The sequence below is a fragment of the Semicossyphus pulcher genome, unplaced genomic scaffold, assembly GCF_022749685.1.
Source record: "Semicossyphus pulcher isolate SPU_LCO1_2020_fin unplaced genomic scaffold, fSemPul1.0.p SCAF_18, whole genome shotgun sequence".
NCBI classification, from domain to species: Eukaryota; Metazoa; Chordata; class Actinopteri; order Labriformes; family Labridae; genus Semicossyphus; species Semicossyphus pulcher.
Window position 1 is genome coordinate 534,631 of NW_027211691.1, and position 26,362 is coordinate 560,992.

The 26,362-nt window shown below is 43.4% G+C and overlaps 1 protein-coding gene across 3 annotated transcripts in view; it reads left to right on the forward strand.

Annotated features, from left to right (window-relative positions):
- LOC138595789 (guanine nucleotide exchange factor VAV3) overlaps positions 1 to 23,709 on the forward strand; it is a 101,699-nt gene extending 77,990 nt beyond the window's left edge. For 2 of the 3 annotated variants that reach the window (XM_069667213.1, XM_069667214.1), the window contains 8 exons: positions 837 to 967; positions 2,257 to 2,322; positions 2,943 to 2,977; positions 3,868 to 3,984; positions 6,768 to 6,855; positions 7,505 to 7,634; positions 17,012 to 17,163; positions 20,076 to 23,709. In XM_069667213.1, coding sequence (XP_069523314.1) covers positions 837 to 967; positions 2,257 to 2,322; positions 2,943 to 2,977; positions 3,868 to 3,984; positions 6,768 to 6,855; positions 7,505 to 7,634; positions 17,012 to 17,163; positions 20,076 to 20,120 — 764 coding nt within the window. In that variant the 3' untranslated portion in view covers positions 20,121 to 23,709. The remainder of the gene's footprint in view (positions 1 to 836; positions 968 to 2,256; positions 2,323 to 2,942; positions 2,978 to 3,867; positions 3,985 to 6,767; positions 6,856 to 7,504; positions 7,635 to 17,011; positions 17,164 to 20,075) is intronic. The other variant, XR_011308559.1, reaches the window with a different exon arrangement.
- The last annotated feature ends 2,653 nt before the right edge of the window (positions 23,710 to 26,362 follow it).

Here is a 26,362-nt window from a genome sequence, read left to right on the forward strand (position 1 = left end):
AAACCAAAATACAGAAATGTGCAATTCGCCTGAGAAAGAGGAAACTGTTGGCAGGCCGATGTGTGCAGCATACTGACAACAACAGGCTGACTGTGGCTCTCTGCAGCCTGCAGCAGTAAACTGGAACACACGCCTGCTGATCTGTTATCACCTGTCTGATGACCGTCATGCATCACAGTTCACTGTTTGTTATCAGTGAAATGATAACAGGTCCAAATGATCTGCTAGGGCAGAACACTGGTGACAAGGTGTGTGTGTGTGTGTGTGTGTGTGTACATGTACACTCTCTCACTACCAGTCATTAAGGCTGTGAAGTAGAGCAAAGACACACGTCTAGAAAGGCCAACATGTCTGTCAGAGCTGACACGTGCACAAACACCAACGAAGAAGAAACACAGATTTAGGCTTCTTTCTGTATCTTCTTCTTCTCTGACATCTACTTTAGTTTCCCTTCAAACTGAGGACAGTTTGTCCGTCTTGATAAACAGACATTCGACCCCTCAGAGCCACCAGACTCCATTGACAAAAACAATGATTTTAGCTCACAGAACAGGAGCTGCAGCTTCAATCTGTTAGTGTGTTTGTGTGTAAAGAATCTTATTCTGCTTCTTTTTCTTTGGTTAATACAGTTTAATTTGTCCTACATGTCCGCCATGCGTCGACACTAGTGTTTCAGAGCAAAGGTTTATGGGTATAATTTTCTAATTGTAAAATATTTTACTTTCTGCAAATATTGCAAATCTAAATAACAGCAGTGAATGTCCTTTAAGCCGCAGTAACAGGCCGCGTTTGTCAGGTCTCAGCGAGGGTTCTGACTGTGCCCCTCCCTCCTGCAGGTCTGCCGAAGATGCTGGTTATCAGGAACTACTTTGGTGCTCCGAGCCCGACGTCCGGTCCAGCTCTCAGCATCCAGACCGGTGACATCATCGAGTTAATCTGCGCCGATCTTCACAGCCCCTGGTGGCAGGTCAGAGGTCACACACACTAACACTAAATCTCTCCGTACACTGTGAGCCGCCTCACGTCGTCCTGACCTCAGACTCTCTACATCTGATGCTTTGTGTGTTTTTGTCATGATAATTATAATGACATTTTAAAGTGCTGTGCCAATATATCATATTAAACATGTAACAAGAAACCAACAAGAAACAACATACAGACAGATAACGGATTAAATTAACCCCCTGTTAACACCGTGTGACAGCTGCAGTGACTCTCATCCCTTCTGCAGCCACAGACTGAAATCATTTGTGCTCTGAGGCTGCGTGACGAATACAATCGATCTCTGTGATTTCATTTCGCTCAGCAGCAGCCGCGTGTTTACTGTGTCCATGTTTGCAGCTGTAAGCGAGGACGCAGCACAGAGAGGCTGTACTCAAGGACGGATAGAAAAACACCCGAGGACGTAGAGACGTGTCCTGAGCAGGTCGTGTGCTGCTCGCGCCAGTTTACAACAAAACAGACAAATAAATAAAATAAAGAAAAAGATAAAATAGAGGAAATACAAACATTAGTACTTCCAACACCTCTGCAGCATCCTTACGTCCTCAGACATGCACACATTAGTCAGCAGTAGAGGTCAGTGTCTCTCCCGCTCGCTGCATCGTTCACTCTCAGACTTCAAACTGCAAATAAAAATAGCCTTTTTATGCTTTGGAAAAGAAGCACAAACTTAAAATGCATTAAAAATCATGAAAGAATGAGCGGGCTGCACCGTGTCCCGCTGAAACTATGAGGTGACTTGGAGAGGTGAGCTGTGCAGGTGCAGGGTGGCGATCTTTGCATGACAGGAGATAAAAACAAGACAGTTTGTTACACTAAGCTAACAGAGAATTCTGCATTGCATTAGAATTTGGACACTAAAATGTCAGACTTGAAATATCCTGCAGGACAGTGATGAAGCATTCTGACTGAGACGTGACGGCATTAAGTTTGCAGCAGCCGCAGTGAACACACAGGAAGCTGCTTGTCTGTGCACTCAGTATAGAGACAGACTAACTGAACCGTGGCCTCCAGAACCGCCCCCCTTATGAGTCCGAGTCTCCTCGTGTTGATAAATCACGGCTCTGAGCTTAAAGAGTCGTCACCTCGGGAGGAATAAGAACTCTTACTCTCTTCCTCTTCCTGCCAGCCATTATTTCCACAATAGTTAAGCGGGCTGTTAACACACTCGGCTCTGTGTTACAGCTAATTGTTCCTGAGTTATGGAGCCTCAGCGAGCCAGACGACCTAACACAATTATCTGTGTGCTTTCAGGGCAGGATCCTGTCCACCAAGGAGGTCGGCTTCTTTCCAAGCGACGCTGTGAAGCCGTGCCCGTGTGTAAGCTGCAGTTACTTCTTCTTCTTCTCTACATTCAGCCTGTCGTAGCTGCTCGTGTGTGTGTGTTTATTGTCAGAGCAGGGATGTGAGGATGTGAGGGGGGCTGTGTCACCTGGCACGAGAAGATAAACACTCTGTTCCCAGAATAAGGAAGTTCTAATGAGATGAAGGTGGTTCACGGTCTAATTCTCTTTATCAATAAGAAGCAATAAACAAAACAACTTCTTATAAGGAAGAAGAACTATTTTATTTTGTGCAAACTAAAACTGTGAAGGTACCAGAGAGGAGAAGCAACGTGTTCCTCTTCACCTGCTTCTCTCCTTTAAACCTCTCCACCTCTGGATTGTCATGTTCTATTTGACCAAATGAAACTCACACTGTGTCCAGCTGCTGCAGGAATACGAGTCGTCCTGTAGATAACCTGCTGTTATCTGCTCTGCTGTAAAGATAAGAGAAGCATTACGCTGTTTTATGACACTGAAAAGATTCTGTTTTATTGAGGAGCAGAAATCTGGCCTGTTGAGTGGGAGCCAAGAACATGATTTTATTGTGTTGTGTTCAGGTTGTTTCAGTGAAAGCTTCATGACAATAACAAAAACACACTTTGCTCTTTGCTCCAGGTCCCCAAACCCGTCGACTACTCCTCTCAGCCCTGGTGAGTTCACAGAACACCAACACTATTACTGAATGTATTTAATAGGGGAAAACAGTACTTAAAACCTGGGCCATGTTTTACATCTTGTTTGGGTCTAAATGATTCACAGGAACACGCAGTGTGTGAGTGTCTCCAGTCGATGTGTTCGTCCTGTAGCAGTGAAACTGTAATGGCTGCAACATAATCCTTGATGGGTCAAAGGTCGTCCACTAAAAGTTCTTGTTGTTTCCACTGACAGGCTCAGATTGTTCTTCTAAGTGTGTGACGACATGACAGAAAGGATCCCTACAGAGATAGACCTTTGTGTTACAGAGGAAGATGATTGTTTTAACCACACACAGACGTTACATCGCTCTCTGCAGACAGACCAGACTCCATTCATAAAAACACTGATTTTAGCTCACAGGACACAGGAGCTGCTGCTCACCTGCTGCCTCACCTGTTGGGCTGCTTGTGTTATTGTGTGTTACACAAAAAATGCTTTGTGATCTAATTTGGATGTTTAAAATTGACCATGTCAAATAATAACAAAAATAAAATAACAGATCGAGGCAGCGGTAGACCAGCAGCTCCTTCGTTACCCCCAATGTAAAATCAGGTAAAATGTCAAAGGAGTCTGGTTGGGAAAAACAAGAACTTTTCGTGGCCATACTTTGTTAAGGGGCATCTTCCACAAGAATTACTTATCAGTCATGACAGCCTGTTTCACTGATGACGTTGAAGAAATCTCACGGAGCAATATAAAACTGTTGTACCTGTTACGGCTCAGGTTAAAAAATAACGGCTTAAACAGCTGTCACAAAATCTGACCCGGCATTATGCGGTATAAGTTAGTATCAGTCCATCATTAATGTGAGGCACATGGTGTTCATGTCTCTGTTGTGTTGCAGGTTTGCAGGACCCATGGAGAGGCTCCAGGCAGAGGCAGAACTCATCAACAGGGGGAACAGCACGTACCTGGTCCGCCATCGCAGCAGAGAGTTCACAGAGTACGCCATCAGTATAAAGTAAGTGTGACACCTCCATCAAGTCATTAAGATAGATCCTGCCTCATACAGACACTTTGTGAATACTGCTCGGACCTTGTTTTTAAAGGACCAGTGTGTCAGGGGGATTTATCCTTATAATAAGAACAAGATCTGTGTTTAATCACTTTTAAATAACTATTCTGTATCATTACAATTTATATCTACAGACAAAGTATCTGGAAAATTACTGGTGAAAGTTGATCCTGTATAAGCTTTGAGATACTCCCGACGTCCTGTCAGTGCACCGGCAGTGGACAAACCAAACTCCATTCAAAAAACACTCATTTTAAGTAGTGCTCTTGTCGTCTGCAGACAGACCTGTTAAAGCATGACCTCAGCCTGTTTACAAACCTGCCTCCTGATGTAGTTCTCTCAGCATCCTCTCAGCCTGTTGATTGTCATTAAATCTCAGTAACATCTGTTTGTTGTGGCTTCATAGCGCTGTAGTGAGACAGATCTCAGCCCACGTGTGACCTGATAGATACAGTGAAACTGCCACTCAGTTGTTATTATGTTTCTTGTTCTGTATGTCTGTTGGATTCATCAGAAGCTTTCAGCCAAACCGCAGCATCGACTACATGAACTCCCGGCTGTACTTTAGAAACTGACGGAGCGATTTATAGCCGTCGTCCTCTGAGGCCGAGTCTGTGGTTAACCACGGTGATGTTTGTCGAGCTGACCAAACCAGAAGCTCGTCATGCTGCAGGGTCAGGTTAAAGCATGTAACAGTCCTCATTAAGGTTTGACCACAAACCCACAGAAACAATTATTCTGAGAATAAAACAGACATTTTAATCTTTCTATCTTAATGTTTATGTCAGGCCCTCGTGGTGTTAGCGACCCTGCTGTTGTAACTCAGTCTGCTTAGAAAGATAAACGACGTCAGTGTTTGTGCAGGCAGAGACAGAAGAGCTGCTGTCTCGTGTCTGAGCTGCAGAAACAGATTTTTATTCTTATTTAGACTCTTTTTTTCCTCTCTGAATGGACGTCTTCCAGTTCCTCCTGCGCTGTGGTCTTAATTGGTTGTGTTCACACAGACGAGCCGCTCTGAACAGAGCAGAGAGCGACTGTGAGACTGTTCAAGGTTATACAAACCTCCCCATGAAAGAGAGAAGCAGACGGAGGCGACTGTGCTGCGGGGACGACATTTAAAAAGTATTACTCATAAATAGAAACGTCCTCTCCCTCGGAGTTTGCAGAAGATTTTCATGATTGTTTCCAAACAGCCGAGAGACTTCACTGCTGTCTGAATAAAGTGCTCAGATTTTAACTGTTCCCCCGGAAGTTAAGGAAGCTGTCTAGACAGTTTTGGCCGCCCACAGAGGACAGTCTCTCTGCCTCTAAACCCGTCTTTGTTCTTAATGTGAAAAGGCTCATTTCACGTCCTGCAGAAATCGAGACGAGTAGGTTCATGCCACTTTCACACCTGTACGGTAAATGCAAAGCCACAGCCAGGAGACAGCTAGCTTAGCTTAGCATAAAGACTGAAGCAGGAGGAATCAGCTAGCCTGGCTCTTTTTAAAGATGTTGTTGGTTGCATAATTCAGTCTACACTAATGTTAAATGAGAGCCATAATAACTTGAATAACACTTACTTCACCTTTAGGTTCTACAGAACATCTCGGCTGCAGTTCAGAGTGTTAAAGTAAAAATGTTTCTAAAAGCTGCTGAAAGAAACAAAGAAACAACTCGCTGAGATTTAAAAGTGACACATTAGCTTCCTGACTTTAAGTCATTGTGCTAAGCTAGGCTAACTAGCTTCTGACTGTACATTCACATCCACATTTCAGACACAGATGAAGGTGTTACTGATTTTCTTTAACATTAACATCGAGCAGTAACATTCAGGTGGATATAGACATCTTTTAACACCTGCAGTGATGAAGTCAGGACTTTGAAGGTAACACAGTGTGTTTCTGCTCATCCCGCGCTGTAATTGGTCTCACATCATGTCACCGCGCTCCGTTAATTCTCTCTCTGTTTGGGTCGATAGAGTTTGGAGCTGGGTCTGATTATCCTCAGGTCCCTGTGTGGAGCACGTCCCTCTGGTTTTTAGTTCACTAAAGTTTTCTAAAGGTTCATTTGTGAATTTAAGTCAGTTGATAGTTTAACCCTTAAAGCTCTGCAACAGACACACTGGTGTCTTATTGTGATGTCATCTCTGAGAGCTTTTCAGGAGTGTAACATCACTTCTCTCTGTGAGTGCTCATGTGAGGTATGTTCTTTATTTTAAATCAACTTAAACAGGATGATGGAAACTATGGAGGTTTGTTTCTATAGAGCCACTGAGTGTACAATTAGTGCTGCCCCCTGGTGTTAGCATCAGGAAGAGCAGCTTCAGACCAGGGCCGATGAAGCTGAGGGGCTGAAAGCAACAGCGTCTGTGTTATCACGTCTTTCTACAACATCTTAAAGCTGTCAGAGCGATGGGCTCTTTATGCACAGCTCGGCTCTGTGAGTCACGTCTGCAAACTTTCCCTCCTTCAGCCTCCGAGCTCAGGCGGCCTCCCTGTGAATGAAAATGAGACTGTGCGTGTGTGTGTGTGTGTGTGTGTGTGTGTGTGTGTGTGTGTGTGTGTGTGTGTGTGTTGGGCGGCACACATTTCCTCCTGACCACCCATCATTCTCGTGTCACAGACCTCTGGGACCTCATGCATTAGAGCGAGGTTGGCTCCATGCACAGAGGCCAGGGGGGCAGCCACGGATCGATGGTGGTGATCAGAGAGGGAAATTACACTCATAACTTATTCAATGGCCCACAGGTACAACAACGACGTGAAGCACATAAAGATCCTGACCAAAGAGGGCTGCTTCCACATCGCAGAGAACAAGAAGTTCAGGAGCATATTAGTGAGTCTCTTTATTTTTTAAATTCCACCACTGCGACTCATAAATAAAGCAGCGCGCTCGCTTAATGAAGTGTCAAAACCTGAATTTTATTTTAGCAGAGTGCACAAAAATAGCCGTGATTAGAGGCGTGTTTATACTGGCCTCAGGCTGCAGCATTATAGATAAGTTCAGGGCGTATTGGAAAGTTCAGCTGCTTTATTTATGCCACGACTGTAAACTGCATATTTCACATGAAAGCTGTTCAGGTCTTTAAAGGCTTTAAATATCACTGTGTGATCTCTGTGCGTTTTACAGTCACAAAACTTCGTCCAATGTGGAGCTGCATCATGTCAAACATTCAGCTGTCAGAACACATTACAACGCAGCAGATGGTGTTATTTATAAGTGGCAGAGGGTTAAAAGCAGTAGGCACTGTCATCATCATTTAAAGCAGGCTCTTAATGAGTGACAGATGTGTAAATGTTCTGATGTAAACAGCTGTCACACGCGCTGAAACACACACATCTATAAAAGGCTCATTTATCTGCTTTAACTGATTTTTAAAAGAAATGTGACGTGCAGTAACCACACATTTAAATACTGTCTATGTCTATTAGTCTGATTATTTATACATATACGTGTGTGTGTGTGTGTGTGTGTGTGTGTGCAGGAGCTGATCGAGTACTACAAGCACCACTCCCTCAGAGAAGGTTTCAGGAGTCTGGACACAACGCTGCAGTTTCCTTACCGGGAGCCGGAGAACGCTGCTGTGCAACGCCTCAACCGGTCGGGAAGCAACAGTGAGTACACGTGAGCCTTCGCTTAGAGGAGGAGCAATCCAACGAGAGGACACGCCACACTGAGCGACTCATTATCACAGTCTGTTCATGAGAAGTGGACGAAGCCATCGTTACGTTTGTCGACTAAAGTTTGGCACTTCAGCTGAACCAGAAGTGACCATATTTGGACGAGAGTTAGACATCTCATCTTATCTTATCTTATATTGGCTAACTCTAATGTTAGCTCCTAGCGAGGTGCACCTCTGAATCATGGTAACTCCTTTATTAGTATGGCTACTAATTTTAGCTAGCTAAAACAGGCTAAACAAAGTGTCTTTTAGTACAACCGGACGCAGACATTTTCAGGTCGCCATGGTAGCGACTTCAAGTAGCCCCGCCCTAACTCCTCCCCTCTCTCTGGTCTGTGTGACTCTCAATGGGAGCATCAGTGACTAAATGAACATCATGCTGTGTTGAAGGAGACTTGAAACTAGAGACTGAGACCATAAAGTCATTAGGAACATGTTTACTGAGGGAATACATCAGGAGAGGAGGAGGAGCATGTTCTCATAGACTTCTATAGGATCAGACCGAGTCGCCCCCTGCTGGACATAACAAAGAATGAAGGTTTAAGACACTGATGTATTGGCATGTTTGACAGTCCTACATGCTGTCAGCCAATCATCAGCAGACTGTTAATAGAGCGCTCTGTGTGATCTCTGCTGATCATTCACTTCCTGTCATTGTTGATAGTGTTTGTTTCCTGCTGCTGTTTCAGCCCTGCTGATTTCTCCTCCTCTGTTTTCTCGCCCATCACCCCCCCCTCTCTCTCTCACTGCTTTAATTCACATGGGAGCATCTTCACAGCCTTAAAGAGACACTGTAGGTACATATTTACAGTTAACAACAGCCCGGTCTGCTCAGACGCTAATCGCTTGTGACTGAACTGTCAGACGCTGGTTGGAGAACAGACTCGGCGTGTTATTAGATGTGATCACATTGTTTCTGGACGTTTAAACAAAGATGGAGGACGGTTATATTCTCATCACCGCTGGGGATGTTACAGGAAATAATGTCGGCCATTATTAGTCACTTTGGCTTAGCTTCACGTTTATCAGTAAAACGTCACAAATACATTCGTTATACGTGGCATGTGGACAGTTTGCTATTGTAGGTAATCCACTGTACCCACTGATTTTAACTGTAGCTGTTGGAGACTCTTTTCATGTTGGTTGTTTTCACGTTACATCACAAGTTTCTGTGCGACCCCAGGCCCACCGAATCCTTACTGTGAACTCGTCTAGCGAGCATTGGTGCCAAACTCCTGGTCTGTGTCTCCTGTGATCCTCTGGCGTGTTTGTTTCTACATTTAATTAAAGAAAGATCAGTTCAGTCTGTCGCCTGTGGTTTCACATGTCTGTGTGCCTCCCACAGAGTTTATATTAATGTGGCTTCAAACATGAACAAATACTAAATGTAAACATGATTTGGAGTTCGTAACTTTTAAACTAACAACTTGAGTTTATTATTTAAGGTCCCAGTGTTACACGATCATGTGAAGATATGTAACAGCCTTAATAATGATAATGATCACAGACTAAATCAGTCTTATCAAACCATCAATGTTTCATCTACTTAGCACAAAAGTTTGAGTTTCCTGGAGACGTTCAGAATGAAAACTCGCCATGAAACACCTCACAGAGCCCAAACCATTCAGCTGTTAGCTTGTCTGGTTGTTGTTGGGGCGATGATTGGAGCTGTGTGATGTTTCTTTAACTGTGTGAGAATCAGCTTTTAGTTCAAACCTGTCAACACTTTCAGACAAAGCAGCTTTTGTCAGTAACACTTTGAGAAGCTGAGCTGCTCTGAACGCAGCACGCTGGTGAATCTTTATGCATGCAGCTGCTGCCTCGTCTTAACTGTGTGACTTTGTCAGTCATTAGCCTAACTAACCTGATTCCTCTCAGCACTCAGGTGTGAGAGACGTTATTTATCATCAGCAAGATGTTTCCCCCTCTGAGTCTAACAGGTGTGGGGCGTGAAACTTTGAACCTCCATCTTAATGAGAGGATGTTTTGGTTTGAAGTGAAGCAACAGATACAGCAGCAGCTTCGTCACCGTGCCAACAGAGGAGTAAAATCAGACTTTTCTCTGACAGAAGCTTTCGCTTGTCTTTGTTCATTTACTGATTAAAAGGTTTTTTTTTAACTTGAAAGGTTAAAGAAAGTCTTTATTTGGCTCGGCTGATGATGTCAAGTGAGAATGAGTTGAAAAAACATCGAGAGATTTAAACACTTAGAATTAACAGTCTGCCACCTCGAACTGAAGAACACAGCGTCCCCATTTCTCCTCTGCAGCATTGTGTTAGCATTAAGGGTTCTGCTTTTGGATGCCTTCAATGTTCTGTATCCTCAACAGCAGTTCTACCTGGTGGCGTCCCTCAGGGCTCTGTTCCCGGGCCTTTCCTTTTCCCACTTTATATCCTCCTTACAGGGTAGATTCTTAGAAAATATGGCATCTTGTTTCACTGTTATACAGAAACACATTTACATACAACAACAGAAAGATTAAGTTAACTCTTTAAAACCCCTGTTGGAACATCTGAGTCCGAATCTTTTATTTGGACCCAGTGGTTCCTGTAAGGACCCTCATATGGACCAGTGTTCCATGGAACCATACACCAAACACACTGTAAGAGATCTGAGTGTGATTATGGACAGTGAACTCATACTTGCCTACAAACCATTAAATGGGCTAGCTCCAAGTTCTCCTCCCCTTTGACCTTTAAGACCAAAAGTTTCCTGACTCAGACCAATCAATCGCCCCCAGAGGCTGTCCTCTACGCTGCCTGTTTTAAATCCTCTTCAAACTCGTTTTTGTGAAATAGCTCTGAGCTCCGTCTGACAGGTCGTATTGTCTTATAACTGTTTTCTGTGTTATTGTCCTTTGAATGGATCTCTTTGTTTTACTGTTTTACTTACTTTGACTGAACAGGACTTTGATCAACTGTTGTGGTTTAAAAATCAATTTGGATTGGATGTGAAGACGGGAGTAAACTCTTAAACACCCAGCTCGTCGCATAGCCAGAGAAACAAAGGGTGTTAAACAGTGAGCGAGCCAGGCAGAGCAACATCACCATCAGTTGGTTAGTGGAAAACATATGACTCATCAGCATCAGAGAGAGATTCCTGAATCCTGTTTTCACACCGTGTGGTGGGAACGACACAGAAGTCCCAGCCTGCCGACGGTGACGTTGAAGCGAGAGAAATGTGAACAGATTGTTGAAACTCTGCGTCAGATAACGAGCGCAGACGGCTTCAGTCTAAATGAGTTCTGTTCCGGTGCTCTGTCTCGTCTGCAGCCTCCTCCTGGTGTGCACACTTCATTCTCTCTCGCCGTTAAATCTCTGTTTTGATTTCCATCTTCCTCGAGCCCTGCTGGAACTCTGCTAATTAATGTTTTCGCTTTGTTTGATGTTTTTTGGACTCTTTGCAGACGAAGAACTGATACTTCTTACTAACTACAAAAGCAGCAGAGTTAACTCAAACATTTACGTGTCCACGGAACAAACTGTGTGGGACTCTGAGCTGATTGCATTGTTGTGAGATGACACGCTGCATTTGAGTACGTGTGTGTAGTTCTATCAGTGTACCGGCTCACACTGTGTATTCTGTCGGGGTCCACAGATCAGGTTTAACAAAAATGAAGCGTGTAAAATGCAGCTGGTGTTTTGGTGTCTGTTTGAAGAGGAGGGCGATCCCTCTTCATCTTGTTGTACCGTGACACCATCAGAGGTTGCTGAGCTGTCTGTCAGTCTGCTGATTAGTATTCATTTTAGAACCACGCAGCTCTGCTCTCCTTACAGCATGTCAATAACCCTCGCTGGTTAACCTGCCAGCAGGACTGTTTGGAGCGTCGCATTTATCATGAAGTTCAGGCGTTTATCCGTCATTATGGAGATTAGATTTGATGTTCCCAGGGGCAGACAGGCGAACTTTAAATGTGGGGCTGTGCTGGAGGCACAGGCAGAAAACTTATTGATATTTAAATGAATCAATACCAAATAATCAGCTTCAGATATACATGTGAAAAAGAATGAGCTGGTATTTGTGACGTCCCATAAAGTTTACAGCCGTGGTCACATGAGGCAGTTTCCTCCAGGGAAAGAGGCAGCCATGTTGTTTGTAGTCTTTATATGTCTCTTATGGTCATTTAGTGTGTAGTTGTTTTGAACGTCTTTGTAGCCATCTGACCAACCTTTGTAGTTGTTTTCCATCCTGTGTCGCCGTTTTGAGTCTCTGTGTCTGTTTAGTGATTTTAGCTTCTAGTGTCGTTGTGGTCGTTTTGTGTTTGTCTGCGTGTTTTTATCTCGTTGTGTTTGTCTGCGTGTTTTTATCTCGTTTTGTTTGTCTGCCTGTTTTTATCTCGTTGTGTTTGTCTGCGTGTTTTTATCTCGTTGTGTTTGTCTGCGTGTTTTTATCTCGCCGTGTTTGTCTGCATGTTTTTATCTCGTTGTGGTCGTTTTGTGTTTGTCTGCATGTTTTTATCTCGTTGTGTTTGTCTGCATGTTTTTATCTCGTTGTGTTTGTCTGCGTGTTTTTATCTCGTGTTTGTCTGCGTGTTTTTATCTCGTCGTGGTCGTTTTGTGTTTGTCTGCATGTTTTTATCTCGTCGTGGTCGTTTTGTGTTTGTCTGCGTGTTTTTATCTCGTTGTGTTTGTCTGCATGTTTTTATCTCGTCGTGGTCGTTTTGTGTTTGTCTGCATGTTTTTATCTCGTTGTGTTTGTCTGCATGTTTTTATCTCGTTGTGGTCGTTTTGTGTTTGTCTGCATGTTTTTATCTCGTTGTGTTTGTCTGCATGTTTTTATCTCGTTGTGTTTGTCTGCGTGTTTTTATCTCGTGTTTGTCTGCGTGTTTTTATCTCGTCGTGGTCGTTTTGTGTTTGTCTGCATGTTTTTATCTCGTCGTGGTCGTTTTGTGTTTGTCTGCGTGTTTTTATCTCGTTGTGTTTGTCTGCGTGTTTTTATCTCGTTGTGTTTGTCTGCATGTTTTTATCTCGTCGTGGTCGTTTTGTGTTTGTCTGCGTGTTTTTATCTCGTTGTGTTTGTCTGCGTGTTTTTATCTCGTCGTGGTCGTTTTGTGTTTGTCTGCGTGTTTTTATCTCGTCGTGGTCGTTTTGTGTTTGTCTGCATGTTTTTATCTCGTCGTGGTCGTTTTGTGTTTGTCTGCGTGTTTTTATCTCGTTGTGTTTGTCTGCATGTTTTTATCTCGTCGTGGTCGTTTTGTGTTTGTCTGCATGTTTTTATCTCGTCGTGGTCGTTTTGTGTTTGTCTGCGTGTTTTTATCTCGTTGTGTTTGTCTGCGTGTTTTTATCTCGTTGTGTTTGTCTGCATGTTTTTATCTCGTCGTGGTCGTTTTGTGTTTGTCTGCGTGTTTTTATCTCGTTGTGTTTGTCTGCGTGTTTTTATCTCGTCGTGGTCGTTTTGTGTTTGTCTGCGTGTTTTTATCTCGTCGTGGTCGTTTTGTGTTTGTCTGCATGTTTTTATCTCTTTGTGTTCGTCTGCGTGTTTTTATCTCGTCGTGGTCGTTTTGTGTTTGTCTGCGTGTTTTTATCTCGTTGTGTTTGTCTGCGTGTTTTTATCTCGTTGTGTTTGTCTGCATGTTGTTATCTCGTCGTGGTCGTTTTGGTGCCACTGTGGAACCTTAGTGCCTCTTTTCAGTTCTTTTGTAAGTCTTTATGGTCCGGCCGATCTCTTTGTAGCTGTTCACAGTCGTTGTGGTTGTTTCCCCTGAGTTTGTGGTTGTCTGGTGTCTGATTATTTTCTGTGTAACCACAGCTAACCAGACCTCTCCTCTTTATTAAATTTCATCTCTTTTGAATGAGAGTCTTCCCTTGTCCAGATAGTACAGATAGTTCCTATATCAGGATTGACCTCATTTGTCGACCCCAGTTAACTTTTCTGGACTAAATCAATCGCTGGCATCCAGACTCCTTTTATTGTATTGATGCTATTTCGTCTTTTTTGAGCGCTGATCCTCAGAAAACCTTTAATAGAATCAGCTCTCTCACCTGACTGAACTCCTGCCACACTTGCTTTTAGACATTCAAAAATAACCCAGTGGACCATCCAAAAAGACTAAGGTGATACTTTCAAAAGGCGCTAACACCGCCAACGACAGAGCTGGAATCAGATCAATGCCTGAAGCTTGTTTTTGTGCCAGTAGAAATACTGTGGGACCGATAGAAACACGAGGATGGAGGCCCACGGAGGGTTATTTCTCGAGTTGTTTGCGAGGTAAAGGCACAGATCGAGAGATCTGCTCTGTGGGCACTGACAGCTTCAGAAATAAAAGAATCAATTATGTGCAGGATAACAAAGGAAACTACAATAATAGTAGAATATGAATAAAGAATATGGTTGTCTGACAGATGAAGCTTGATGTGTATCTGCAGCTGAGTCTGTATTACAGCTGTATGATTGTGTTATGAATATGCAAATCTATTCCCTGTGCAGTCATTGGGAGAACACTGCATGTTCCTCCCAATTAGATGAACAACTGAGACGTCGTCCTCCATTAATGATGCAGACAAACAAGATGCGCCTTTACTTCATATTTCAACACAATCCAAGCAGCGGTGTCGATTTGTTTTGGATCCTCGAACATGGTCTGAAATTTTAGACCAGATCACAAGTTTGACATCTCCTGTTTGAGTGAAGGGGACACTCAGGTGTTTTTAAACCTGGTCCAAATGACCAACTGAAACAGGCTGTAATGGCTGCAACATAATCCTTGATGGGTCAAAGGTCGTCCACTAAAAGTTCTTGTTGTTTCCACTGACAGGCTCAGATTGTTATTCTAAGTGTGTGACAACATGACAGAAAGGATCCCTACAGAGATAGACCTTTTTGTTACAGAGGAAGATGATTGTTTTAACCACACACAGACGTTACATCGCTCTCTGCAAACACACCAGACTCCATTCAGAAAAACACTGATTTTACCTCACAGGACACAGGAGCTGCTGCTCACCTGCTGCTTTGGTTGGTTCGTTTTTGTGTGTTATTGTGTTAGAAAAAACAATAGTTTGGTTGGGCATCATAATTATAGACACCAAAATATCATGCAAACAGAGTAAAGTAACTGATCGAGGCAGCTTAGACCAGCAGCTCCTGCATTCTACAATGTTAAATTACTGGGGTTTTTTTCAATGGAGTCTGGTGTGTTTGAAGAGAGAGACGTAACGTCTGTTTGTGGTTCTGTTTTTAACAAAAGGTCTGCCTCTGTAGGGATCCTGTCTGTAATGTCAGACATTGAACTTTGTTGCAGTCATTACAGCCTGTTTCACGGCTGTCAGCTATTCGTCATTTAGCTACCTAAAATATGTAGTTATAGGAACCAGGTTGAAAAATACCAATGTCCCTCTGTAATTCTTAGACTGTTATGCCAAACAGTGTAGAGGTTTTCATGGGTACACACTGATTGAGTGAAAAACAGGCTGTGTAGATGGTCTCCGCTCTCTGCAGCTCCTCCTGTGTGTCATTTATCTTTCATCAAACTGCAGCTGTCTTCTTTATACCTCTGAAGTAAAACAAACCTCAGAGTTTGGATTTTTAAAAACATGTTTTATTTTTCTCCTTTGCTTCTCTCTCCTCCTTCCATCCCCCCATCCCTGCCCTCTCCCCCTCTCATCTCTGCGCCCCCTGCCTGGCCCGCCCTGCTATAGCCCCATTGCTCTGCGGCCTCTCTTTTGTATCTCCTGCCGGCTACAGCTTTGTACCGCCTTCCTCTGCTCCCTTCTGGTCAGGTACAGGTATCGCTTCTCTCTGTCTCTCTATCACTCTCTCTCTCCTTTCATGTTGAAGGCTGCTTAGCATGCTGGCTGCAGCTCAGTGCAATCACATCATCGCCGGCAACTCTGCCTTTACATCTGACATCTCGCTTCCTATTGCACCAATCTTCCGTATTGTGTGCACATACTTGTCATCCTGTGTGCTTTAGTAATGCATGTATGTGCTGTTTATATGTGTGCCTGTGTGCATTTTAGCATGGACAGACCTGTGAGAAAGCAGTGGAGTTTGGAGTGTGTGTTTGCTGGCGTGTGTCTGTCAGTCAGAGTAAAGGTAAAGGTGTCCAAACACACTGAGCTCCTTTATATTAGATATTCTCTCCCTCCGGCCGGGTTGTAAAGGTCTGACACTCCATTTCCACCTGTCAGCTCAGCCCAGTCCGACCCGCGGCTCGGTGTCTGCAGCAGGTAGACAGTCAGCAGAGTGGGATGGAGCTGTGCTAACTAGCTAACCTGCTCCACACCTGTCTGTTATACTGCTGTCTGCTCGACAGGATGTCTAGTTGCACACATCCGGCTGTCTGATAACTCCAGCTGCGATGGGCTGCACAGTTATAAACTTCTCTTTTTAAGTAGACAGTGTAAATAAATGACATTAATAGTAGTGTCAAAGTGTGCAACAATGAGCTTATTATCTTATTGTGTCGTCCATCTGATCAGCTGAGACATGAGTGGGAAGAACAGCTTTAAGTCTACATGTCATTTATTCTTCAGCCTTCATTAGAAAGCACATTGAGCTGCACTTATCTGAACGTCTCAGTCACCACCAGCTGGTTCCACTCTGTTTGATTTAAATCACTTTTATTTCTTTCAAGATTATTAGATTATTAATGCTTCCAGTCATTCTGATGTTTCTTTAATGCTCAGCTGTTATAGTTTGCATTGCCTTTATAAGATGCTCTTTGTAAGAAGAGAAGAGACCAAACAACATAATAAGATAACACTGACTCATGCTTACTCATCGCCTCCTCTGATGTTGAGCCCTGAGAACATCTAGGCCTTATGGGTAATGGTGTTTTTGTTATGAAAGATAACATAAATATTGAATGAACAACTTTATTAGATTGTTTTTCATTAAACTACTGACATTATCTAAACATACGAGGTGAGCCACACGAGTTGTTAGAGTTATGACAGAATGTCATTTTAAATAAAGTTTTGTTACTTCTGGAACAGAACCCGGGATTTTATTTATGTAAGTGCAGTCTGATCATTTATATGTCAGCAATATCATGTTTAAACTTACAAAGACCAGCTGATCGATCGATCGATCGATTGATCGATCTATCTTCTGAAAGCGGTTTGAATACAGATATTTATCTGAGAATTAAAAGTATGCTAATGCTCGTACAGATAATGAGACCAAAGGTTTTTCTGAATGAATGACAAACACCACCCATCTCCACCTGTGTGTGTTTGTGTACATGTGACACTGAATGTGATGTTTTACATATTTTACCTAACACATCTTCTGCACCTCAGATTGCTTTATTCTGTATATTTTTTAACACCCACCTCTCTCTGTCTCCGTCTCTCTGTGTCTTCTCAGTGTTTACTCCGAAGGTGATCGGCGTGGCAATAGCACGGTACGACTTCAGCTCTCGAGACACCCGGGAGCTCTCGCTGCAGGAGGGTGACGTGGTGAAGATCTACACGAAGTCAGGAGCTAACGGCTGGTGGAGGGGCGAGGTCAACGGCAGGGTAAGAGGCAGGATTAAGAGGCAGGATTAAGATGCAGATGAACACTGTCTCCCTTCACCAGATCCAGACGGGGAAATGAGTCTTTTCAGGGGCTGATGGGGTCATCAGCAGCAGCAGGGTTTGATTCATGGAGGGACGTGTTTGGTTTGGAAGCTACTGGTAGCAAAATTCTGTCTTAAGTGTATGGGCTCATATAATTCATCCAGACTCTCCTGGCTAATCTTGTTGGTAAATTAGCTAGCTTGCTGGTTGTTAATGACTTTATCAGCTGTCTTAATATTATGACAAATGACTTGTACCCACCACAGCAGAGAATCCAACACAAAACAACATTTTACTGAGGGAAACATCATCAGGGCATTCGACTCTCCAGGGAACTTTGTGTGGTTTTGTTAGCTGAAGTTAGCATGCTTAAACCAGCTAGAAAGTACGTCTAATGTGGATAAAGTAAACAAATTCATCCAGACCCGGGGCTGATTTCTGCTGGCTAACTAGCTAGCCTTCTGTTAGCATATTACTTTATCAGCTGATGTTAGAAACCAACGAGCACCAGATCCATTCAATTTAGCTAAGCTACAGCTAGCTAGCTTACGTACTTACAGTATTGCTGGCAAATTACTATTTGTGATAGTTGGCTAGCTTGCCAAATTAGCCTACTTTATCAGCTAATGAGGCCCATGATGCTGACTTAATATTATAACAAACAATGAATGATGAAGCTAACGGTACAAAGCTAACGGTTACATGAAGTCGATCAGTCACATTTAGTCTTGGTACAGTCTTGGTTGTTGTTTTGTCCGATGTCCAGGATGTTCAGTCGTGTCGAGTCCACGTTACTCCAGGCAGAAAAGTGTCAGAACTTTCATTAGCTGTGTTTACACTTGAACCAGTTTGTCTCTATGTTCTGGCTGTAACAGTATGAAATCCAATTTAATGTAGCGCTAAGAAGAGGCTTTTTAAAGAAGAGAGGGTTGGCAGATATTCTCGTCTACAGGTACCTGGAAGGGACTCTTTGGATATAGTCTGTTTTATATTTAGTCTGACATGTAAATCTTTCCAACTCCTCTGTTTCACACCGTCCTCACTTGCACTTGTTTCTGTTAAATGAATAAATTCCCATCCAATACCACGAGCGCTTTATAATCAGGCGTGCGGCGTCGCTTCTAAATGCAGGGAGATATAAGTACTGACTCCCACATGCACCGCAGAGAGTGTTAGACTGAGTGTGTGTTTCAGGCTGTTGGTGTGTTTACTGAACAGCTGTGGTTATTAAAGAAGTGTGCCTGGTGTGTGTGTGTGTGTGTGTGTGTGTGTGTGTGTGTGTGTGTTGCTCTGGTGTAAACTAAAGTCTGTATGTAGAGTCTGCAGAGAGCCGTTAGAGTCTCTTTAGAGCTTCAGTTACGACAACAACAGAACTGCAGGCTGGAGAGAAGCTGTCTCAATCTGTCTGCTCAAACACACTACATACCTCTATAACCTGATAGTGTCAGTTCAGTGTGTCAGGGTCAGATTGTCATAAAGAGGTCAGTATATTGAATATTAACTGTCCGAAGATGTTTCTTTTGGCTCTTTTTGATGTGTGTGTTTGTTTATATTTTACAGTAAAGCTGATTTATGTTTAAATACGTCTTTAGTTCTTTTTGGACGATGGTTTCTTTGTTACATTTAATTTAACTTAAGCTATACACATTTAAAACACATTTATAACTGTCATTAAAACAGAAATAATATTTCATAGTTAATATTATTAAAGTGGTGAATTACAATATATCTAAACCGTGGCCCTATTGGTACATATTTAGGCTCTAAATGACTCACAGGTACAAACAGTGTGTGAGTGTCTCCAGTAGATGTGTTCATCCTGCAGCAGTGAAACAGGCTGTAATGGCTGCAACATAATCCTTGATGGGTCAAAGGTCGTCCACTAAAAGTTCTTGTTGTTTCCACTGACAGGCTCAGATTGTTCTTCTAAGTGTGTGACAACATGACAGAAAGGATCCCTACAGAGATAGACCTTTTTGTTACAGAGGAAGATGATTGTTTTAACCACACACAGACGTTACATCGCTCTCTGCACACACACCAGACTCCATTCAGAAAAACACTGATTTTACTCACAGAACACAGGAGGTTGCTTGTTTACCTCTGCCTTGATTGGTTAGTTTTTATGTGTTATTGTGTACAAAATGTGTTTGCTGGATCTGAACAAACCATTCAAAACACCAAAGTAACACAATAACAAAAAAAAAAACTAACTGATAGGTAGACCAATAACTCCTTTGCTCTCCAAGGTGAAATTGCCTTTTTTTCAATGGAGTCTGGTGTGTTTGAAGGGAGCGATGTAACAGCCTTTTTCTGATTAAAAATAAAATATTTTACTCAAACAAACAAACTAAGGCGGCACTTGATCAGTAACTCGTGACATAAAATAACTTATTTCGTTACTCAATATATGTCTACAATAAAGCATTCACCCTATTAAAGTTTTGGCATTGTAACACGACTTTCAGCACAGGTACAATAATTTGGGACATTGTGAGAGGAGCAAGTTAATAAGAATGTCCTCAAAGACTTCCTTAAAGTTAGCCTTGAGTTAAGAACACACATTCAGCATTGTGCTCCTAGAAATACATGAACGTTGGTGTTATAGAGGAAACTATTTGTAAAGTAATGTTATAATTGTAACGATGTACAGAGTTAGCAATACATGTCACATTGACCCTCTTCGTCCAACAGATGCAAACAGCTGCGTGGTACATTGTAAAGGAAAATGTGCTACACAGCTTTTTACTGTGGTTTTGCTGAAAGGCATTGTGGTTATTGTAGGAAATATCAAGAAGAATGTGTGTACTGCTGCTGTCCGTCCCTTCTGCTATGCTGACTGATTCCTGTCTCTGCCCCCCTCCCCTCAGGTCGGCTGGTTCCCGTCCACGTACGTAGAGGAAGGTGAGGAGTGAAGGTCCAACATGAGAAGAAGAGTTAAATAAAGAAGAAGGGCTGCAGCGGACTACGACGGACAGCTTCTGCTGCTCCCTCCTGAGTTTCAGTCTCCTCGCTGGATCTGCTGCCTGAAACGCCCCCGAGGCCTTCAGGAGAGGACGGGGCTCTGAACACTGCAGCGCTGCCCCATCCTTTCTGCTTCACTCTGTGTGGATAAGTGACTCCACCAACTAGCAGCTTGCCTGTCAGCGGGACACAAGCCCCCGCCAGACACCCCCCTCCTCCCCTCCCTGACTTCATCCATCCATAATTCACCCTCCTCCCCCTCTTCCCCTCTCTGCCCCGCCAGCCCCCAAACACACACCTGTTTCTGTGCCAAGTCAGCCGTCACCAAGCTGTCAAAAGCAGATACTCAAATGCTACTCTTCCATTCATGCACTCATCCATCCCTCCATCCCTCCATCCCTCCCTCCATCCCTCCCTCCTCCCTGCCCGCCCCTGTGGGAGCAGAGTTGTCCGAGCAGGAGCAGACCCTCACTTTCATCCCTCCTCTCTCTGAAGGATTTCACTCTTTCTTCCACTGATGCAGGTGCTTATTGATGACTTGATGACCCAGATTCACACACACACACACACACACACACACACACACACACACACACACCCATCTCTCTCCTCTTGAGATTATGATCACACACACACACACACACACACACACACCCATTTCTCTCCTCTTGAGATTATGATCACACACACACACACACACACACACACACACACACACACACCCATCTCTCTCCTCTTGAAATTATGATCACACACACACACACACACACACACACACTCTTACAGGAGTTGGAGCAGAGGGATGGATAGCATCGCTGCACAGAGCCGGCATTGATCGCTGTTGTTCCTGTTTTCCTCCCTCCTCCTACATTCTTTATCTGCAGCTCTCATCTTTTCACTTCTCTCGGCTCTTATCGGCGACAGGAGCCCGATCGCCGAGGGTTTATCTTATTGGAGGCATTAGCAGCTTGTCAGGGAGTCGCACTACCTAGAAGCTACCTGCCCCTGAAACAAAGAGTAGAGACAGACAAAGGGCACACTCTGAGCTCCTTTCTGTCTCTGTTTTTTGGATTATAAAAGTTGCATTTTCTTGTAAAATTGAGATTTATACTTTGCAATTCATCTGTGAGATGATGCATCCAAATGTTCTGTCACATGTCAGTGAACACTTTTACTACAGGTGCCATTTGACCATCTAACAGTGAACATCTGAAATCTAGCTGATTTATTTTGGCTTGAAAAACATCAAAAATAAAAAGAGTATTTGAAACACTTGAATCCAGCAGGAGTGATACGAGCTTTTCCTCTGCATCTCCCTGCTAACTGTCCTCCCTCTCACCCCCCTCCCTCTCTCTGCGCCCCCCCCTCACCCCCTGCTCACATTATGCACACTGTCTGCTTAATCCACAGTGAAAGAGGATTTTCCCACATTTGAGGGAATAAATACCTTTACAGAAAACACGACACACAGATATATCGACTCAGACAGAATAAGACGGCAACTTATGTCGTCTGGAGTCGAGGCCAAAAACTCCCCAGCAGCCGGCTTTGTGCTGCGACGGTTTAATCTCAGACGAGATGTTGATTCAGAGACGGTTTCTCTGATGACAAACTAACAACACTTTGTTTAGAAAATGTAGAAAGTGAGATCTTTATTTAAGTCACGGTCGGTTACTTCTGTTCAGGAACACGTACAGTCCTTTTAATGAAGACGTCTCAACATGACACGTTCATTTTTACTAACTAGTTTTTTATGTTTGAGGAGGAGCGAGGGAAACACAGCCAGACTCTCACACACACCTCCGCATGACATTTAAAAAGCATCCATCTCTTTCTGTTAAGGGAAACTATTTATGGAACATGCAATGTACATAAAATATCCATCACTGAGCACACGGGGGGTGCTGAAGGACGAGGCAGCGCACTCTCACAGAAATCAGAGCTGAAGTTTCAAAGTTAAATCACCCGATCAGTGAATCCATCACGGGGCTCATTACTGGATGCTGAGAGTGAAAGCGATCATCCTCTACGATCATGTCTGCATGTATACTGAGATTCTTTGTAAAGAGATGCTTTTGTGTGCGCTTAATGAAGCTTTTATTTTGAAAATCCCCTGACAGAGTTTCCAGTATGAAATGTACAAAAGAGTTTCTGTTGTTTAAATGTTGGACTGAAGAAACGTGTGAATCATTTTCATGTTTCTGTCAGTGTGAAGCAGAATATTTGTAACAGTGTCATAAAGTGACCACTAGATGGAAGCATGCTAAACACTTGTCCTCCTCTCCGCGCTGTAACCTTCAGCTCGTTACAGTTTGGAGATGACATCATCTGATTGGGAGGTGAACGATATTTAAAGAGACGATTAGCGACAAAACCACACGACCAAAATGCAGCAGACTGAGCTTTACTCAGCAGGAGCAAGATTAAACGAGGCTTTTACTGTGACATTATTGTTTCAAAGAAGGGCTGTGTGATATGTTAGGAGCTTCCTGTCCATGTGGAGGATACTTCTCCTCCTGCAGTCTCCCAACAGCCAAACATTAAATTTATAACATCTTTAGAATCCTTCGTTCTCACTGATGCGATCGAGCAGCAGCTCCTCTCCTGTGTGGGGAGCAGAGGAGAGGCAGAGTATTCTTCTGTAATCTCAGACTCCTGTAATCCACTCCCGCTCCTCCTCCTCCTCCTCCTCCTCCTCCTCCTCCTCCGCCCACATGAACTCTGACAGTGGGGCCGTTTACGACCGCAGGCCTCCTCCTCCCCTCCGAGTCAGTCCCAGATTTCAGTGCACGGGAGGAAGGCTCAAGGGTATCCGTGATCTAATCATTACACCATCTCCTCACCTCGGCGACCCCGCTGCATCCATCTCTCTGTCGGCTCCTCTCGCTCTGCCGCTATCTCACCGTGTCACTTCCCTTCTCTCTCTCTTTACTGCTCTCCCTCTCCATCCATCTTTCATCCAATCTCTGTCTGTATTCTGTCCCTCACCCCGGCGCTCTGTAGCTGCTGTATGTTGGCGAGAGGAGAATAGAAAACTCAGTAATATCAGGAGAGGGAGAGGGAGGCGGTCTGAGTCTATAAACAACTGCTGCAAACGACGACTATTTCAAATTAATAGACTCAGAAAATTCACCAATTAGAGAGAGAAGTTGACTTTCCTCATACTTCCTGTTTTGTGCAGAGATTTGTCCACATGCAGGGGCACGCTCTGCGTTCATGTGGAGATATATTCTGACAGGATTCAGGGCCCAACACGTCCCGGCCCAGCGGGGTTAAAGACACAGTCTCCTCAAGCAATTCTGTAGAAAGCTGAACAGAAAATATTTTTTTGATCCACTGATAATTCCTCCTCTGACTGAAGCCTTCTCCGTGTTTCTGCTCTGAAGCCAAAGATGTTCTCTGTACTTCCTGTGCACTCGTCTGTCTCTTCAGCACGGTACCGACCGCTGTGGCCTGACTCTATTACTGTGCAATCCTGACTGTGTAGCATTACTGTGTATTGTTATTGTACTATACTGTAAATGATGTACATAGCATATAATAAAGATATACATTGCTTCTTCTAAAGGGGTGTTTTTCATTTTATGCATCATCTCTTCACACGTTTCCAAAGACTTTACATTAACACAGCAACGTGTGTCATATGAGGTCGGCAGATGCATCTTAAAACACACCAACAATCAGAGATCAATATTTAAAACATATTTAAACTATATATACAAGATTAATTAAACAAATATCATGAATATCAGAGTTCCAGTGAATAAAGAGTTAAAAGCTCAGCAGTATAGCTTCAGGCTGCACTTCTCTGTGACTTTAAAGTGATCAATAAAGTCTTAAACCCAAGTCTAAATCTTACTGATAGCCGGAGCGGGTGGGATTAAAACTCGACTTGATATGGTCTCTACTTTTAGAGAAGGTTAAAATTCTTGCTGAGGCGGGTATAAAGAGAGTTGCAGCGATCTAAACCAAAGAAATAAAAGAACAAATTACATTTTCCAAATCAGCATGAAGTAAAAACGACTTCATGACTATGTGAGTAAAATTTGGCAGGACTACACAACTCTATTCACCTGGTCGTGCAAGGCCAGGTTACTGTCAGACACTGCTGGATTTCTACATCAGCTCATCAGTCACCCAGAGGCTGCAAACATAAAACAACTGCAGTTTTTCTTTCTTTGACGCAATAAAGTTTTCTAATATCCGACATTAAAGGTTCGTGAGAGAGATTTTAAAGTAGATGTGTGTGTGTCGTAAGCATGGATAGAAAATATACATGATGAATTATATGACCCAATGAACGCGTGCAGAGGGAGAAGAGGAAGGGGCCAAGCGTTGAGCCCTGAGGTACCCCACAGGTGATGTCTGCTGTGGATGACTGAGTTCAGTATTTTAATGGGATTTCAACCAAAGTAATGTGTCTTCCTGCGACTGAACATTCATTTCACTTTACTATAGAAGAAAGTTTTCCACAGCAGCGTTCTCGAGACAAGAATCTGCACTTTTTTAGACTAAAATTAGAACACGTGAGAGCTGACGTGACGTGTTGGTGTAAGTACACTCAGGTGTGTTTCAGACACAGTGGAAAAAGAGACTCCTTGGTTTACTGGGCAGATTAAAGGAATCTGATGCACTTAAATTGCGAATTTAAAGAATCCTTTATTATTTGAAGTCATCGTTGTACAAACAGCCGAAACATGTACAGAAGCACAGTCTTTGTTAGTGTTTGATTTACTGAAGAGGCCTGGCAGCTGAGAGTCTAATTCAGCCTCCTCTCTGCTGCTCAGCTCGCCTCACAGTGACTGTGAGGCTAAAATAAGTGTAGTAGTGCTCATTAAACAGCTGCCGTGGTGTTACTGCCATGTTTTGTTGCTGTTCCCTCCACAGGACTAAAATAACCTGCAGCCTGTGGGGGGCTGTTTCTCACTCGCTGATTGGCTAAAAGGTGTGAATGAATAAACGGTGGGTCTCTGCTGGTCTCGTGCTGATGATAAACTAAAGTAACCAAACTTCTAAATAAAGAAGGTTATACTAAATGCTAAAAAGTGAATGCTAACAGCGCTGTGTGTGAGAGAGCATGCTGGGAACTGTAGTACAACACACGCATATTTGTGCTTACTGTACTTAAAGATGTGTGTGTTTGTGTGGGCGGTGGTCTCCTCAGCCATCTGCTGCTCAGCTACCTGCCGCAGCTGAAGCTGGACTTGTGTATCGGACACTAAAAGATGAGCAGTACAGTCGGATCTGCTGGCTCTGCAGGGGAGAGAGAGACGCGACACTGAACACACACCGTGCTGCTGCAGCTCGGACGGGTCGGACGGATCAGACACCAGTCCACCTCCAGCTAAGTAGGTGCTCCGGTGTGACAGATGGTGGGAGACAGAGTGACATCAGCCTGCGTCACAGCGCTGAGAGGAGGGGGCGGTCTGATGGGAAACAGATCCTGAAGATGAAGAAAGATTTTCTGTGATGTGGAGCTCCGGTCACTGATGAGCAGGTTGTAGTGAGAGTCAGCGTGTGCTTTACCTCTGCAGGTGTCAGTAAACTGTGTCAGTATCATAGATGAGGCCGAGCTGGATGTTGAGCTTAGCGCAGCGTGAGGACCGAAGTATCTAAAGTATCTAAACTGATGTGCCACGAGAAAACAAAATAACACTGTGCAGAAATAACATTACAAATATTACAAACAGTTTCAGCTCAATTATTCAACTGGTTGTTTTAACACGTTGGCTGTAACTTCTGTTACAGACATTTTTAACCTTTCACATTGAATAGAAGAGTGTAAAGACTCAGTGTGTGTTAAAGGTTTCTTGGTGTAGATTTGTATATCCACTATAGATAAATGCTTCGTTGGCTTTATGAGGTGAAATGTGCCCCTTGCTGAACAAGCTAACTAGCTATTGTGCCAATATCACACGGTACATTATTAGCTTTGAATGAACACTTCAGTTAGCTGCCACTAGATTACATTAGATTATCAATCACCCGGATCATGTGAAACTATAACTTTAGTGTTAGGCTCCAAATATACCGTTTCAGTTTTGCTTTGTGTGACAGAGTACAGTAAGGTTCATGACCTCTGACATTATCATGTCTTAAACGTCAATATAACTGTGTGTAAATAGAAACGTGCTTCTGAATGGTATGACCTACACTGGAAGCATGTAGAGGGAGAAGAGGAGGGGGCCGAGCC